The sequence below is a fragment of the Pristis pectinata genome, chromosome 3, assembly GCF_009764475.1.
Source record: "Pristis pectinata isolate sPriPec2 chromosome 3, sPriPec2.1.pri, whole genome shotgun sequence".
Lineage (NCBI taxonomy): Eukaryota > Metazoa > Chordata > Chondrichthyes > Rhinopristiformes > Pristidae > Pristis > Pristis pectinata.
In genome coordinates, this window is record NC_067407.1 from 84,957,590 (window position 1) to 84,975,462 (window position 17,873).

General features: G+C 39.5%; 1 protein-coding gene across 1 annotated transcript in view; it reads left to right on the forward strand.

Moving 5' to 3' along the window:
* crls1 (cardiolipin synthase 1) overlaps window positions 1-17,873 on the forward strand; it is a 47,717-nt gene that overhangs the window by 24,502 nt on the left and 5,342 nt on the right. Inside the window, exons 4-7 of the mRNA XM_052011229.1 lie at window positions 11,195-11,324; window positions 12,125-12,210; window positions 12,508-12,576; window positions 13,180-13,271. Of these exons, the coding sequence (XP_051867189.1) occupies window positions 11,195-11,324; window positions 12,125-12,210; window positions 12,508-12,576; window positions 13,180-13,271 (377 nt within the window). The remainder of the gene's footprint in view (window positions 1-11,194; window positions 11,325-12,124; window positions 12,211-12,507; window positions 12,577-13,179; window positions 13,272-17,873) is intronic.

Genomic DNA, 17,873 nt, shown 5'->3' on the forward strand with positions numbered 1-17,873 from the left:
TTTCTATATTATTTAATGTCCTATTTCTAGAATGAATTTTTATCTCATCTTGGGATGAGATTTAACTAACAACCAGCTAAGCAGACAGCATTTTTTTTAACTGATCATCTTAAGCACTGTGAATAAAGACCATAAAACTATTAGTTTCCTTTAGAAGTTCTCCGATGCTGGACACAGCCCACCTCCCAAGTCCAGCAAACCAGATCACGTCAAGAGCTAGTGAAATTTCAAGTGAGCTTGAGTGGTCCTGGATTTGATTCCTATTTCATAGTTTTTCTGGTTCACCCTCCATATTGGGCAATTGATTTTTTTTTGTGTGGATTAGGGAAACTATTTCGAATTAATTACTATCCGCATCCATCTAGCCTGCTTCAATTCATCCCAACTAAAGTCTACTTGGATAGCAAATTAGCAATTTTTTTTGTAGGTATGCCACACCATTTTAAAATAAAGACTTTTGAACACTTTTTTAATGTCTAAATACTGTACTCCCGAATGTTGAAAAGATAAATATATGAAAACAATACTTGAGGTAATCATATTTTTGTGTACTAAAGATTTTGAATTTTTTGTACACTAGATTTTAATAGATATATTGATCAATATAAATTGTGTCATTTGGTTGATCGACTTGTAAAGAAAAGTTTATTAACTTTTTAAAATTCCCACTGGGGAGCAAGTTATTTATTCATGCAGGGTTTATGAATCTTCTTGCACACTATTGCAATTTTAATATTGGTACAACTGCATGATACAAATATGTAGACAAGGGAACTGGTAGTCCTGCATCCAAACTAGCTAGTCTTCCATAGAGATCAATTCTTGCTTTTATTTATTCGAATCCAGGCAAATACGTATACTGTGTGTGTATATACGTATGTGTGTGGGGGTTGGGGGTGGATGATATTTTTAATGTTGCTTTAATCTTGAACTGATAATGGATTCAGTTTAATGTGGTTTACCTATTACTGGTTTATCATTCTCATATCCAAGCCTACTTACAAAAGTGCATAGAATTGCTTCCTTGAATCTTTGTTAAATCAAAAAGCATAGAAGAACTGACTTTTAACAGATATTTTCTTAATTCAAAGGATGGTAATTAACTGTTTAAACTTGAATTATTTTTTCTTATTTTTGTAGTGAATTTGGGTAAAGACTAAATGATGCACGGATCCTAATGGCTAAGTGTTAATTCCACAAATGTAAAAAGATTTGTGATCAATTTATTTTTTCTAACTTATAATTCAACATTTTGTAGAAAATTCACCAGCATCGGCAAAGTAGTATGACATTTAATTATCAAAACTATTTATAGTCTCCTAACAGTAGTTATAACAGTACTCTCTGAAAGTAGAATATCTGTTACACTTACCAAATTGATTGGAGTACTGGATGTCAGGCTGTTTGAAGCAAATGATTTCTGGTTGCTGCATAGAAGTCCCAGTCGTATGGAGTGAATGAATCAGATGACTTTTAACCCTTGCTGATTTTCTATAAGTATTTGCATGTGGTATAAAGGAAGATCTGTTGGATGTGTGCAGGTCCATGCATTACTAAGTCCTTGCGAACACTGGTCACATCGTCTGTGTCATTCATGTGACTGCTTTGTTTCTTTTGTGGTAGATGTACATTCCTCCAGCAGAGTTCTTGGAATGTAACTTGCTTTGATAGCAGAATGTCTCAGACAAGTGAGGGTTAGCAGGCTTTAACGAACTAGAAATATTCTAATTGGATTTATGGGTTATCTGTAGATTAACAATGACTCTGATCTTAATGGAAAAATAAGAAATAGTTAAACCAGTGACTTGGTTAACCCATTTTCCAGAAACTCGTATGAAGAGTAACCTCCTCTTGGGAAGAGGTGGGGGAGGGAATGAGCTATACTTACTAATGAGAAAAGTTAACTTTGCTGGCCAACAAAGTGGGAATTTTGACAATTGTGTTTTTTTTTAAATGCGCCATGTAAGTGTTTAAAATTTTAGAGGTTTGGGTTGCACTGTTTATTCAAAAGACCCAAATAAACCTTTAGATGCTTTTATCAAAGACTGCACAAGTGATTTCTATGCCTTAATTTGGCTGTATTCCACCTTGGACTCCACTGGGAAACCCAGAGTAGAGTACTGGAGTAAGATATACCAGCCCACTTGTGGGAATGGAGTCGGGGAACAAATAACCAGATAAGTTGCAGTATATTGATTGTATGTTGTTTTTAATTGCTTAAGTTGTTTATCAATTCAAATAGTTTAGCTCTTTAAATTGACATATTAATTTTTAAATGCTTCTGATTGTCCCTAACATTCAAAAACATTTGGGGAGGGGGAGGGAAAGAAACTTAACAGGTGTAGGTCTTTTTTTGCTCTTTCCCAGATGGTTGCTGTGGCCTAACCACATGGCCAGATTACTTTGTGCAGGGTTACTGAAAAGTTCATGGGCCCCTTTGTCAATGACTTCAGTCTTCTGGATAGGAATGGGATAAGGGCGTGAACTAAATGGCAAGGAAGTGGCAAAGCAGTCAAGCAAGGGAGGAGAAAAGCCAGAGCTGAACCATTTGAAAATGAGAGCAGGGTGGAAATTGGCAGCAATGGTGGTGATATTTTTGAGTCCTAAAAAGAATAGGAAGTGTCACCAATACAGACTCTGATGTACTTGGGAGGGGGGGAGGGGTGTGTGAGGGAGTCTGACTTGGACTAAAATGACAAAGATTCTATGTGTCCCACAAAGAAATAGACATAGCTTGGACCCATGTGGGTTATGATAACCACATCTTTTGTCTGGAGGAAGTGAGCAGAACTAAAGGAGAAGCTGGTGTGAGAGCAAGTCCTTTTAGGAGATAGAGTTGGTGGTGCAGAGGGGCAGGAACTCAGTTCGAGGAACAATTCTCAGACCATCGTGATACGGGTTAGAAGTGCAGAGGAACTGGATATCCGCAGTCAAGATGAGCTGGTTGGGATCAGGAAAGTGGAAACTAAAGTTGCAGAGGGCAGTAGTTGTGTTAGAGATGTAGGTGGGAAGAGAATGTATGAGGGGATAAAGAACAGAGTTCAGGTTCTGAAGAAATAGTTCTGTGGCACACAAATGGGCTGAAGTGATAGATCTACAGGAAAGCTGCTTGTGGATCTTGGGGAGGAGGTGGAAACAGGCTAAGTGTAGTTGGTCTTTCTCACCTGACCTCTACAAATTTGGTTTAAATAACAGCATTTTGACAGTTTTGAATTATTTACGAGCTATGAATCAGATTATGTACTTTATTGATTACTGTAATTATATTTTTTTTGGGATCAGAACAGATTTTATTTAACAAAATTTGAAATCCCAGATGCACTGCAGTGCTGTGTTCTCCTGAGTAAACTCGACAATAGACTATTCACATTCCTCTGGGATAAGAATTCCAAAGTTTCACGACTTCCCAGTGAAACAAATTTTCGTTATCTCAGCTGTAAGTAGCTGCCACTTATCTGAAAAACGGAGGAACTACTTCTTAACTGTTCAGCTGAGGGAGCATCCACTTTGCACCTACCCTTTAAAGCTCTGAAAGAATTTTATAATCCTTTACAAACCTGTCTTGCTTGGTCTGACACCTCAATCTGCAATTGATATTTGACTGATTTACAGAGTGATAAAGGTGTGAAGTTAAACATTGCTGCAGCAGATAAGATGCATAGTTCAAAACACCAGAAGTTTGTATTGCACTTCTTTAGGAAAAGTACAAATGCATAGAACTAGGCTATTCAGCAACTAAATTCTGTTCTGTATTTCTAAATCTGCCATGGTTCCTTAAGCAATGAGAAAATGGAAAGCAGAATGTGATTGAGAAGTAAAATGGTAAATGACTGGAAGGTCATGGTGGTGCTTGCAGACTAAGCAGAAGTAGACAGCAAAATGATCATAATCTACAAGGGTGATCAAATAGTATGCTATATTTCAAATAATGCAAATACAGGTAATTTGTTTTTTTACACCCAAAAGAAGTGCTAGGGGCTTCGGACAAGAACACGATTCATTTTACTGGATGCAAGGTAGCATCAACATGTGGACCTACTATTATTCCCTGTTGTACTGCATTGATCCCACTTTACAGGAAAATTAACTTCCTAATTATCAATGAGCCTGATTTATTTTCTCTTGTGGATGCTAAGTATTACTTCGATACAAGTGATTCACCTAATTGGCCATTTCCCAGATTTTGGCTATTCTCTGTGAAATATGGAAATCCCTTGGTTTGTCTGGCTGAGTATTGCCATGAGCATTTAACCACTGGGGAATGTGGAGACTGCTTACAATGCAAAGATTAAAGGAAATTGGTTCAGTGTCGAGATAATTTTAAGAACATCTGGTGATTGTATAATTAAGGTTTCTGTTGTAGTTGTGAAGCTTGGCTGATGGGATTGGGGGTAGTATGGGTTTCAGAAATTCCAGTGCCATTATTAAGATAAACAGCTATGATAAAGTGTTTTGTAGGAGTTCGTACCAGCTAGGGATGGTGCTCGAAAAGTACATTCTGTCACTGGGAATGTGGTACGTGTAAGTGAGAGATCCATCCCAGCTGCTTTCAAGTCCCTGATGACAGGAAATGACTGATTTTGTTTTTTGAATAGCAGAAATTACTTTTGCGGAGGAGATTGGGGTGATGAGTGAACATTTTGGTCATTAATTTTGCATTGGTTGAAATAGATAATAAAGCATGCTGACTGGGTCCTATTTCATTGGCATGATGTGGTTGTGCTCACAACTTTAAAGTGTAATGTTTTATTCATCTTTGTTACAGCTGTTCTCCTTCTGCCATCTGAAAGTTTGATTCCTAAAACATTGAATTATAAGCAGAAATCTGGTGGGGAAATGGATTTGTTTTATTCACGGAAATCCTCAAATTACACACAATGATATGTTGAAGCCAAAAAAAATAACTACTGCAAATGCATAGTAGTTTTCTTTACTCATTCAATAAGATAAACACAGATAGTTCTCCTGATCCAAAAACTTTTAACTTTTCTGATTAGGTAAGGCCTATTGCATATTTCTAGCATTGTCTAATTTTATCCCCTTTCCCTGTATTTATAAAAATACTTTTCACCCTGATGTACTGTGGTTGAGGCTCCAATTCTTTCATCTATTTTTGCAATGTTCTGGGTCCAGCTGTGTCAATGTAGGGGGCCACCTGTGAAGTCCAGGCAGCTCCCTGAATTTAAAGAGAGAGGAGTTCCAGGGGAGAGTTCTTATTGTTTTTGGTTGTGTCCTGACTACCTGAGAGAACATTAACCAGTTGCTGATGGTCTGTGATCTAAACAATGACTTGCCATCATCTTGTTTGGACAGGGCAACAGTGCTGTTTATTGTCTTATGAATCTTGATGAATATCTTTTTCAATGGATCTCACAAAGTAAACCTCAAACCTTGAATAAACCACATCAGATTTAGCAGATCGATATTGGTGTCAAAAACCTTCTAGACCAGCCTTCCTTGCAGGAGATACAAGAGACTGCAGGTGCAGGAATTGAGCCACATATGGGATGCTGGGGGAGCTCGGCGGGTTGGGTGGACTCTGTGGAGAGAGGTGGATGGTTGACGTTTCAGGTCAAGACCCTTCACCTGGACTGAAAGATAGAAGGGAGATGGCCAGTGTGGAAAAAGTGAAGGGGTGGAGCAAGAGCTGGCAAGAGATAGGTGGATCCAGGTGAGGAGGCGTGATGGGCAGATGGAGGAGGGGTGAGTGGAAATGGGTGAGGTTGGGAGGCGACAGGTGGAGACGACAAAGGGCTGAAGATGATGGAATCTGATAGCGAGGAAGGTGGAGCATGGAATCAAATAAGGGAGGTGGGGAGGGCAGATAGGAACAGTGGGAGGAGCGTGTGGGTGGAAGGCAGATGGACTGGGTGAAGGAGCAGAAAGAAACAGGGTGATGGAATGGGGTGAATGTAGGAAGAGCTGGGTAGAGCAGGAAGAGTGGGAAAAGGGAGAGAGTGGAGCATTTTACTGTAAGTTGGAGAATTCAATGTCCATGCCGTCAGGTTGTAGATGACCCAGATGGAATATAAAGTGCTGTCCCTACAGGTTGCATTTGGCCTTGCCCTGGCAGTGGAGGAGGCCGAGGACAGGCGGGTCGGTATGGGAATAGGGAGGAGAATTAAAATGGCTGGCAACCAGGAGCTCCAGGAAACCATGGCGTACGGAGTGCAGGTGCTCTCACCGATGTAGAGGAGGGCACACCGGGAACACCTGAGGCAATAAATAAGGCCTGAGGAGGTGCATAAAAATGTCTGCCTCAACTGGAAGGGCTGTTTAGGGCCCTGGATGCTGGTGAGGGAGGAGACCTGTCACATGTAAGGGTGCCATTTCTTCTCAGTTCCACCATTTATGTTGCATCTGTACTTCAGATGAGGCCTTCCACTCCAGACTCCAAGATGCCCTCCTTATTCAGAAAATGTGGTTCCCAACCACCCCCCCCCCCCCACTTTTATTGATGGAGCCCTCACCAGCATCTCCTCTATTTCCAGCACTTCTGCTCTTATCCAATTCCACTCTTTCCCCCCCGCCACCCCCCAGATGGAACAACGACAGAGTTCCCCTGGTCCTCACCTTCTACCCCACCACCCTGCACACCCAGCACATCATTCTGTGCAACTTCCGCCAGCTACAATGTGATCCCACCACCAGCAACGTTTTCCCCTCCCCACCTTTCTTGCCCCAAAACATTAACTGTCCATTTCCCTCCATGGTTGCTGCCTGGCCTGCTGAGTTCCTGTAGTGTGTACCTGCAGGACCTTGTCAAGAACCTTGTTGAAGTCTGTGTAGACAACACCTACCACTCTATCTTCATCAATTTTCTTAGTTACGGGCAGGTTTACTAGAGCCGTTAAGGAGGGTTTAAACTAGCTTGGCAGGGGGATGGAAACCAGAGTGTTAGGTCAAGTGATGGAGCAGTTGGTGTCAAGGTCAATGCAATGTGCAGAGAGACTGAGGAAGGATAGGCAGTGGATAGGGCATAAATGTAGTCAGTTGGATGGGTTGACATGTGTTTACTTTGTGAGAGCTTTATTAAGAATAAGAGTGATGAACTTGGAGTGTAGATCAGTACATGGAATTACAATGTTGTGGCCATTACAGAGACTTGGCTGTCATGAGGGCAGGGTTGGGTGCTTGATGTTCGAGGGTTTAGATGTTTCAAAAGGGATAGGGATGGAGGTAAAAGGGAGGGGAGTGGCATTGCTAGTCAGGGATAGTTTCACAGCTGCAGAAAGGGATGATGTTGTGGAGGGATTGTCCATTGAGTCAGTGTGGGTAAAAGTCAGAAACAGGAAGGGAGCAATCACTCTATTGGAAGTATTCTATAGGCCCCCCAAGAGCCACGTGGGCACTGAGGAGCAGGTAAGTAGGCAGATCTTGGAAAGGTGCAAAAGTAACAGGGTTGTTGTTGTGGTTGGCTTCAACTTTCCTAAAATTGATTGGTACCTTCTTAGTGCAAAAAGTTTAGATGGGACTGAATTTGTTAGGTTTGTCCAGGAAAGGTTCCTGACACAGTACATGGACAGGCCGACTAGAGGAGAGGCCATACTGGATCTAGTACTAGGCAATGAACCTGGTCAGGTGACAGACCTCTTGATGGGCGAGCATTTCAGAGATAGTGACCACAACTCCCTGACCTTTAGTGTAGTCATGGACAAGGCTAGGAGCAGACGAAATTGGAAAGTATTTAATTAAGGGAGGGCTAATTACGACAGCAGAAATGTGGAGGTTGTTTAGAGACCAATTGCACGGGATTCTGGATAGGTTAATCCCACTGAGACAGGGAAAGGATGGTGGGATAAAGGAACCATAGTTAACAAGAGAGGTGGAAATATTTAGTTGAGGTTTAGGAAGCAAAAAATCGGGCAGGGCTCTTGAGAACTATAAGGTAGCCAGGAAGGAGCTTAAGAAGGGACTTGGGAGAGCTAGAAAGGGACATTGGAGGGTCTTGGTGAGTAGGATTAAGGAAAACCTCAAGACATTGTACACGTATGTGAAGAACAGAAGGATAACTAGAGTTAGGGAAGGACCGCTCAGGGATCAAGGGGGAAACATGCCTGGAGGTGGAGGAGGTAGGGGAGGTCTGTAATGAATACTTTACTTCATTTTTCACCAGGTAGAGGGACTTTAATGAATTTGAGGTCAGCGTAGAACAGACTAATGTGCTGGAGCATGTTGAGGTTAAGAAACAGGTAGTATTGGAGCTTCTGATAAACGTTAGGATAGATAGTCTCTGAGGCTGGATGGGATATACCCCCGGTTACTACAGGAAGAGATTGCTGGGGCGTTGATGATCATCTTTGCGTCTTCCCTGGCTGCAGGAGTGGTACTAGAGGATTAGAGAATGGCAGATGTTGTTCAAGAAAGGTAATAGGGATAATCCTGGAAACTATAGACCAGTGCATCTTACGTCAGTGATGGGCAAACTATTGGAGAGGATTCTTAGGGACAGGATTTATAAGCATTTGGAGAAGCACATCTTATTAGGGGTAGTCAGCATGGTTTGTGAGGGGCAGGTTGTGCCCCATGAGCCTAATTGAGTTTTTTGAGGAGGTGACAAAACAAATTGCTGAAGGTAGAGTGGTGGATGTGGTGTATATGGATTTTGGTGGGGTGTTTGACAGGGTTCCCCATGGTGGGCTCATCCAGAAGGTCATGAGGCATGGGATCCATGGAAACTTGGCTGTGTAGATTCAGAATTGCTTGCCCACGGGAGACGGAGTGTGGTGGTGGATGGAGCATGTCCTGCCTGGAGGTCTGTGAATGGTGGTGTTCTGCAGGGATTTGTTCTGGGACCCCTGCTCTTTCTGATTTTTATAAATGACTTAAAAGATGTATGGTGTGCTGGTCTTCATTGGTCCGGGGTCGGGAGGGGGAGAGATTGAGTTCAGGAGCCGAGAGGTAATGTTGCAGCTCTATAAAACTCTGGTTGAACTGCACTTGGTGTGTTCAGTTCTGGTCACCTCATTATAGGAAGAATGTGGAGACTTTAGGAGGGTGCAGAGGAGAATTTACCAGGATGTTGCCTGGATTAGAGAACATGTTTTATGAGAAAAGATTGAGCTAGCTAGGGCTTTTCTCTTTGGAGTAACGCAAGATGAGAGGTGACTTGATGGAGGTGTATAAGATTGAGGGGCATAGATAGAGTGGACAGCCAACATCTTTTTCCCAGAGGCCAATACCAGGGGACATGTGTTTGAGGTGAGTGGAGGAAGGTTGAGGGGATATGTCAGAGGTAATTTTTTTTTTACAGAAAGTGGTGGGTGTTTGGAATGCACTGCTGGGGTGGTGGTACTGGCTTATACAATAGGGACATTTAAAAGACTCTTAGGCACATGGATGTAAGAAAAATGGAGGGTTATGGGCTGTGTAGGAGGGAAGGATTAGATCAATAGTGGAGTAGGTTTATATAGGTCGGCACAACATCGTGGGCCAAAGGGCCTGGAATGTGCTGTACTGGTCTATGTTCAAAATGTTTGAATTTCCTGGAAAGATTTTATTAATTTGAATTCCTTTTCCTCCATTGGGGAATTCAGAACGAGGAGGCATAATGAAATTACATCTATGCTAGTTTGGCACGAAATCAGGAAATGCTTCTTCCATGCAGAAAGATGTGGACATCTGAAAGTTCTTCTCTAAAAGAGATTTTGCTGTTGATAAATTGAAGCTGTCAGGAGTGAATATATTTTCTTGTGGTATGCTTACGGAATAAGATGTCTGTAAATGCAATGGAAGTACATAGCAATTATGATTGAATAGAATGACAGGCAGGCTTAAGGTTTATGTTATGCCTTTTCTGATGTTGCTAACACTGTAAATCAGTGGCCTTGTTTTGTTATTATCCTTTCAACCATGTGGGACATTTTACCTGTTTTTTGTGTAAATCTTGGAAAGCAGTACAAGTAGGATGGAAAGCAATGGAAATCCATGAAGAAAGTAATGAGGAGAAGGCTATTCAATCATTAAGTTAGGTCAATTTTGTATTTGAGCAGATTGTTCTATCCTTGCGTTGCTTCACCACACTCTACTTGTGATCCTCTATAGAGCAATTTTATTTTGCATGAAATTGGAAAATGTTGAGTGAAAGGAGTTTAGGTGTAGTTGTAGTATCTTGTGATAAATTTTGCACTTCTATTTTATGAATGTCTTTAATTTGAAGACATTAAACTTTTTTTCTGAAGCAAAATTGTGTTTAATTGCTTGAGCACTTTTCCTTAATTTAGACTGCTAAGACCCTTCGAATTTTCTTAGCAACTCTGATTTTAAGCTTCTCTGTATCTCATTAGTGCAAGGATGCCCCACCTCCTCTTAATTAGTTTATGGTTGTCTTTGACTTTTTTCACAGATTGAGTTTCTCTATTTATGCAAGCACATTGTTGATTATTCTGTAAATTTTAAACTTCCATGATAATCTTGAGGTAATTTGTAAAATCCTTTTTAAAAATGAAGTAAACTGCATCTTATAACGTAAAAGCTGCTTGAAGGATTAGTTTTGTAAATATTGGTCCCTAGTTTTTACAATCTTGCTCATTAATGTCCTTTTGAACCAGTTATTTTCAATATTCACTTACAGAATCTTGCCGAATGGCCTTAAATATTTTACCAATACAAACATTAGATTAATTTGCTTCTGTTTAAAAGAATCATGTTGCTCCTTTTAGTTAAATATTGTAACTACTTTTACATGCTTATCACTTGGGCTTCTTAAAACTGCAATTTCTGAATACCTCTTCTCATATCACCCCTTGCTATAATCTTTTTATTGGTCAGTAGGTTAGGGGTATCATCCTCTCACCATCTCAACAAAACTGTGGATCTTAGCTGCAAGCTGATCTTAAGTGAATTTTGCAATTGATTTCAAGATTACAGAGCAGTTCTATTTAGACTTGAAGGAATAGATCAAATTTCCATGTTAGATGGTGCCATGTGCCCTTAAAAAAAAAATGGTTCGTCCTCAAACAAATTGAGGACAGTTGTGCCAATTTTGATTTCAGCATGCTGGACCCATTTACATCCACTGACCAAAAATAAATTGGGGTGGGCAGAGGGATATTATGCAAATATAAAATATACTGCTTTACCATAAAGGAGCTATGACTTAGGTTTGGATCATTTGAGTTGTTGTAAAAATAGTTCCATTCTCTGATGCATGATTTATTGCCTTTTTAACACCATTTTTCTTCCTGTTTTGCAGTTGGATGGCTATATTGCACGAAACTGGGCTAATCAGAAATCGGCTTTGGGAAGTGCCTTGGACCCATTGGCAGATAAAATTCTGATCAGTGTTCTGTACATCAGTCTCACTTGTGCAGAGCTCATTCCAGGTACTCTCTTTTTAAAGCTTCTCTCCATTCCAGGAGAGAAATTAGAAAAAAAAACTTTTTTGTTGACTGTTTGCATCAAAGTTCTCAGTTTCATCTTCTATCAGTAAATGGGACAGATACCAGTGCCTGAAATACATTCTCATTATTACTTTTGTGATTCCAGAACAATCTGGACCACATGGGTTGATTGAATCTAGCTGAAAGTAAAGGTCACTTAACACCATCAATTTTTCAAACTATTCCTTACAGCTTCTTAACCAGAGAATTATTTTTGGGGAAAATTGATGGTGGACTGTAACCAGCGTGAATTGGTAAAGATTTATAGTAAATTTGCTACACCAGATATTTTACTGGACTATTCTGAACAGTAAGATTGAAATTAACATATGCAAAGACTTGGCATGTCCAGTTGTTAATGCACAATTTTGTCACTGCTTTAATGCTTCATAATTGTGCTGAAGCTTAAGATGGCATTTACTGGCGTTTTCCCACTTGCATTTGTATATAACGTGCTTCAGAGCCATCTCTGTGTTTCTATTTGCAGTTCTGCAGAACATTGTTATGTATTGGTTCATGGAATAGAGAATATAAAATAAATATGTAGCTTAAAGCCACTGATTCAGTTCTTAGAGAAATTTTAGACCTTAACTATTTGGGTATTCCCTCCAGTGTAGGAAAAAATTAGGAATTAAAATTGTTTATTCTGGTAGCTCCATCCATGGTGGGTACATCTTTTTGTGATTTCACTCTTTTTATTCCCCACTGATTTCAACCACCATTATAATTCATCTATTTTTCAGCTCCTCTTACTGTTATGGTCCTTTTGCGAGATGTCATTTTGGTTGCAGCTGGTTTCTATATTAGATACCGAACGGTTCCAACACCAGTAAGTAACAAAACTATTACTCTCATCCTCTTCCCCTTCACTTGTGCTTGCTTTCTTTCTTGCTCTCTATTGTGGTGGCTTGTAAATCAGTGTTCTTGCATAACATTTGTTGTATGTATTTACAAGTCTGTGCTGATGTAAACAAAATGCTTTAATTTTCCATGCAAATTGAAATGACTGATACCCTATAATTTCCTACATCTCTCTTCTGGTGTATTGTGCAGTCTTTTATATGCAGTTTGTGTAATGAAAAATTAATTGTAAACAACTAAATGAGTTCTTTACTCACTCCCACAGAGGACACTGAGCAAATATTTCAACCCATGTTATGCTACTGCCCAATTAAAACCAACCTTTATCAGCAAGGTAAGATTCACTTTCCTATTAATTGATACCTTTCACAGCCACCCACTGAGCTGTCAATTGAAAGGATCTGCTTTGGTTAAAGTGTGAGATTCAGGACCACCCACTATTTCACATTATTGTCTCTCAAAGGCATGCTAGCAGCAAACACACAAACCCTTTGCATTATGTCCCGCTATTAATTTCTGATTCAAAATGGAAATAATTGTAATTTGACAGATATTAATTTAAATAATTAAAATACTTTGTGTTAGGGTTCTATTATACAATATGACAACACAGTTGCTTCAGAATTTCAACAATGTTTGTTTTTGAATGTGGCAAAAATATATAAATTTGTTGATGGATATAACTTTTGGAAATAAATCTTGATCCTGGAGTGCTTGCACCTACTTCCAGAAATCATTAATTCTCTTCTTTCAAAACCAGATATTTGTGTTCTTGATGTGAGGGAGCTTGGAACATTTTTACCTATTTACCATCTAGTTTTTAATGTTTTTGGCAAAAAGAATAATATAATGAACCTGAAAAAGAGAACCAGACAATTGCTACATGGTATCTAAAATATAACTTTTTAATTTACAAACTTTTTTTTTTGTGTTGCAGGTTAACACAGCGGTTCAACTTGTACTAGTGGCTGCATCACTAGCAGCCCCAGTTTTTCAGTTTGTGGACAGCGTGTTCCTTCATACTTTATGGTGAGATTGGCAGGAAAAATTTTTCTTCCTGCTGAAGAACAAAAATAAGGAAGCTTGTTTTTATATTGCTTTTAATCCAATGTAGTATCTCGTGACAGTTTGCATAAGGGATAGGTTCATGCCATATAGAAACTGGGGTAAGATTGAGGGTATGACTGGAAATGTGGGCAAGCAGTAAACTGTAAGGAGGTTTTGGAAGGTGCAGATGGATGCAAGCTGCTGGAGAGGTTTAAGAAGAGAATTCTAGATTGGATTGGTGTGATGGCTGTAGGAGGAATACAATAAATTCTCCAGACTAGTGGGCAGAAGCAGCAGGCTCAGGGTTGGATGTATAAAGAAGTAGGAGCATTTTGTAAATAATTGAGAAGGAAGCAGTGGAAGTCAACAAGAGTTCTGGTGAGCTGGACTTGTTACAGGATGAGATCCGTGGAGTGAATCCATTACATGACATTGCTACCTTGTTGAAAACTAGTCTGTTTATAATGTTCTTGCATTGAACAACTTCTTCAACTCCACTTGCTTCCTCCAGAACAAAAATGTAGCTATGGAAACTAATGTGGGTCCAAGCCATGCCTGTCCTTTTGTGGAATACATGGGATAATCTTTGTTTCAGACCATCCCTGGCCCCCTCAATGAACATTTTTTTCCCCTTTTTACATCAACGACTGCCTTGGTGCTGCTTCTTTTTCTGCACATTTCCTCCTTTGTGTCACCATCAGGTGGTCCATCTCTGACTCTTCCCTTTCCAGATCTCTGCTTCTCCGTCTCAGGAGAGACACTAGTGGCAAATATCCATTTCAAGCCCAGATATTCTCAACTATATAATTCCTCCATACCTGCTGCCTATAAGGACTCCATTCCCTTCTCCCAATTGCTCTGTCTTTGTATATATTTGTTCTGAAATGAGATTTCCCACACAGGTGCCTCTGAGATATTTTTTCTTTCCTGAATCATGGCTTCCCCTCTACCACAGTTGACATAGCCTTTGACCGCATCTCATCAGTTTCTTGCAACTGTTCTCTCACTCCCTCCTCCTGGACAGAGCAAAGGTAGAATTCCCCTCTTTGAAGAACTGTTTTGGTTTGAGGTATTGCCTTAATCTAAATAGTGATTGTCCACTTGGCCAAAGTGATTTTTATTATTGAATTACTACCTGATCCTCTTTCTGAAAGTAGAGTAGATATTTTGGATCATTTTTAAAATGAACCTAGGTGACGGAGTTGTTTCTTAGGCATCGGTTGTTAATATGTTTTATAGTGAATCCAAGCATCCCGGTTTGCTGATTTTTGGAAGCTTTCAAACCTTTTTAATAAAAATTGCAGCTAGATTGATAGCAGCCATTGTTGGCTTGGTATCTTCAATGCCAATTTGTGGATTATTTGGTATAGATACTATTTTTGGATGCAAAAGCATCATACATTGAAATAACTCTAAATGTTAGATGTGAGATGGCAAATGTTACTGCAATAATATACAATTTTTTGCAGTAACAAAACTGATGGGAAGGGCTGGTGAGTTGGTCTTTTCCCCATCATTACCCTTTTAAGATTTTTCATAATTTCCCTTTTTCCCCTCCTGCCTCCAGTTGATCAACTAATTTCCAGGGTTCAGTTATTTCTCTTCTGTAACCAATATCTAGGGAGCATACGAAAAGCTGCTCCAATTTTACCTCTTTGTGTTTGTATGTGCTTGACGCTTGCTTGGAGTTTTGTTAGTGACTTGACTCAGACTGAAAACTGGTTATTACTCCCAGTGTGTGACAAATTAACCAAATCAGACAAGCAAATGTTATAATTGACCTTGTATTTATGAGACAAAGGAAATTTGGGTTTGGTTTTCTGCTTCAAATGGATTTTGCCTTGGAATGTTCTGTACTTATGAAGGATGCAGTATAAATGTATTAATCCATGTCCTTTAGTTTCTTTTCCACCTACTGGAGTTTCTGGTGAGAGGTGAAGTTGAATGGGGTTCAAATTGAGCTTGGTTTTGGTATCTTCCATTGCCATGTACATTGGGATAAAAACAGAAATGTTGGAAATACAGGGCAGGTCAGGCAGTATCTGGTCTTTGCAGCTAATTGTTCTATGGTCTGGTGGTGCCTGTGGTAGGTAGTATTAATAAATCATGCTGTGTAGAAGCTCATTCACTGATCACAAGCTAACAGTATTTCCAGCTTTTAGTCTGTTAACTGACTTTGTCAAGTGAGTTAGAGAGGGATGGCCACTAAGAGGGAAAAAGGCCTTGGGAAGGGTGACTGATGAAAGAATTTGTGCCTCACAAGTAGAATGTGATGCTCAAGATTATATTAAATGAAGAAAAATACCTTTAAAAAATTTAAAAGTATCTGAAAGAGAACAAGTAATTAAGGATTATTGTCTGGAGGTGAGCTAAATTGAGAGTGCTTGTCAGGAAGTGTGGTGATGCAAGCACTGGGTGGAAAGAGGCCAAATTAATAAACTTCTGGAGTGGGAGAGATGGATGGGAGTGCAGATCTTGAAGGTTACAGTTTGTTGATCTAGTGGTTTCATGTAATTACTTCGAAGTTTTATATTTTGAAAGGTTTTTATTGCCGCAAGGGAACAATATGTGTAACAAAGTCTCTTACCCAGTGTAGCCCACATAAAAAAAATAATTAACTATATTAATGGATTTAGCTGTGCAGCATTATGCTAGCTGATATATGCACAGTGTATCTGTGTGTAGTACAAATGATTGCCCATGGTCTGTTTATACAGTGGGTAACAACTGCTCTCATGGACAAAATTCAGTATACTTAAGTATATGTTATAATATTGTAGCCAGTTTTGTATTAAGAAATGGGGAAACTTCCCTTGGGGGTTCTGACTTTCATATTTAACTGTAATGAAAGGCATGCCTATTTAAAAAGCTCACAATTCAATGTTAAAATCTGATGCATAGTCCAATAATATTCACATTAATATTGGATCAAAATTACATATTTTACCTACCATGTATTTGAGAGGCTATTTCTGTTGGAAAATAATGTTTGTGAGAGAGTCTGCTATCCAAGGTTTACAGGCCTGACTAAGCAGTAAGGTCAGAATATTTGAGGTATCTGGACATTGTACTCCAGTAGCCTTAAAATCCGAACAAGCGTTCAGCATTGTGACAGTGAGTAGCAACATGGTTAACTTATCATATAATGCAATATCTGGAGAATGTCAACGAACAGAGTTTACTGCTTGTTTATATGGTGCTGAAATCTGAGAAATGTAGTAGATGTCTCAATCGGTAAACCTATACATAAGATGGTAATGAAATCTTATTATTTAGGAAAGAACTATTGGGACATTGCATTAATGCTGGACAAATTCTCTCTGAATGACATTATACCTTCTGAAAATCGGCCTCCAACTATTATGCTGTCATTGAATTTTATTTGTAGCTTGGCTCATTTTTGAATTCTAAATGTTGGAGTTAGGCCTTGCTCATTCAGGGTCAACCTCAGTGATTTCTGTTCCCGGTACCTTTTCTGTTGTGAAATGTTAGTGCTGATTTAGTCTGCTGTCTTTTGGCAAGCAGATGATACAAACGGATGAATCTGGTTGGTATTTTAGATATATAAATATGAGAATTATGTTAACTTCATGTTGCAATGTAGTCCCTTGGTAAATATGATACTAGAAAATTGGACAGAAGTGGTTCTGATTTACAATGCTGGATTTGTAAACTAGGATATCAGCTTGTAGTAAATGAGACTTGACCAAGGAGTAAAGGCAAATGCAGGACTAGAAAAGATTGGGAAGCAGGCTAGATAGATGGATGGATCCCATGTGTCTAACGTTGCCTTCAGAACATTGCCTTGTTCACTAAACTGCATTTATATATTGTTAAGTAGCCAGACTCTGATGTTCTTGTCTATTTTAATTCTTTGTTGTGTTGCCAACCCCCCCCCCTCCAGATATAGTATGTGCCCATTACAAAAATTAATGCCTCAATTATCATGCTCAAGTGGGCATTTAATTATCACAGAAATGTTTTCCTACACAGTGGCCACCTGATCAGTCTCATCACCCTCTGAGTGGAGATAGTGGCTTCCCCCACTGGGAGTTGTTGCTTGACTTCCCGTCATGCCTGTACGTACCTCATCTGGATGCAGAGGGATGTTTGCAGTAGCTCAAAGACTCACATAAGTTAATAGTGTGGACTAAGTGGCACAGGTAGTCATACAGCATGTAAATAGGCCCCTCAGCCCACCACGTCCATGTCGACTATCAAGTACCTAGCTATAGTAAGCACAATGAGGAGGCTTTGCTCCTGTCAAAAGGCTAAGGGCTTTGACCTCATTTTGATGGTAGTAGAAGCTGAGGAGTATGTTTAATAGTTTTATTTTAAATTTCACTTATGTTTGGAGACTGATTTACCTTAAAGTAGCCATTTTCTGTCCACTTTTTTACTAAATCATGGAATAAAACCGGCATTACCCTAACTTAGAAACTTTGCTTAATAGTTTTCTGGAACAATATTACTTTCATCCACTGATAATCCTTCTACACATCCACCCAGCTTCACTCCCAAAAAGTAAATCCAGAATGACCTACCCTTTTGTTTGTCTTGCTATGTATTGGTTAAAACTATTCT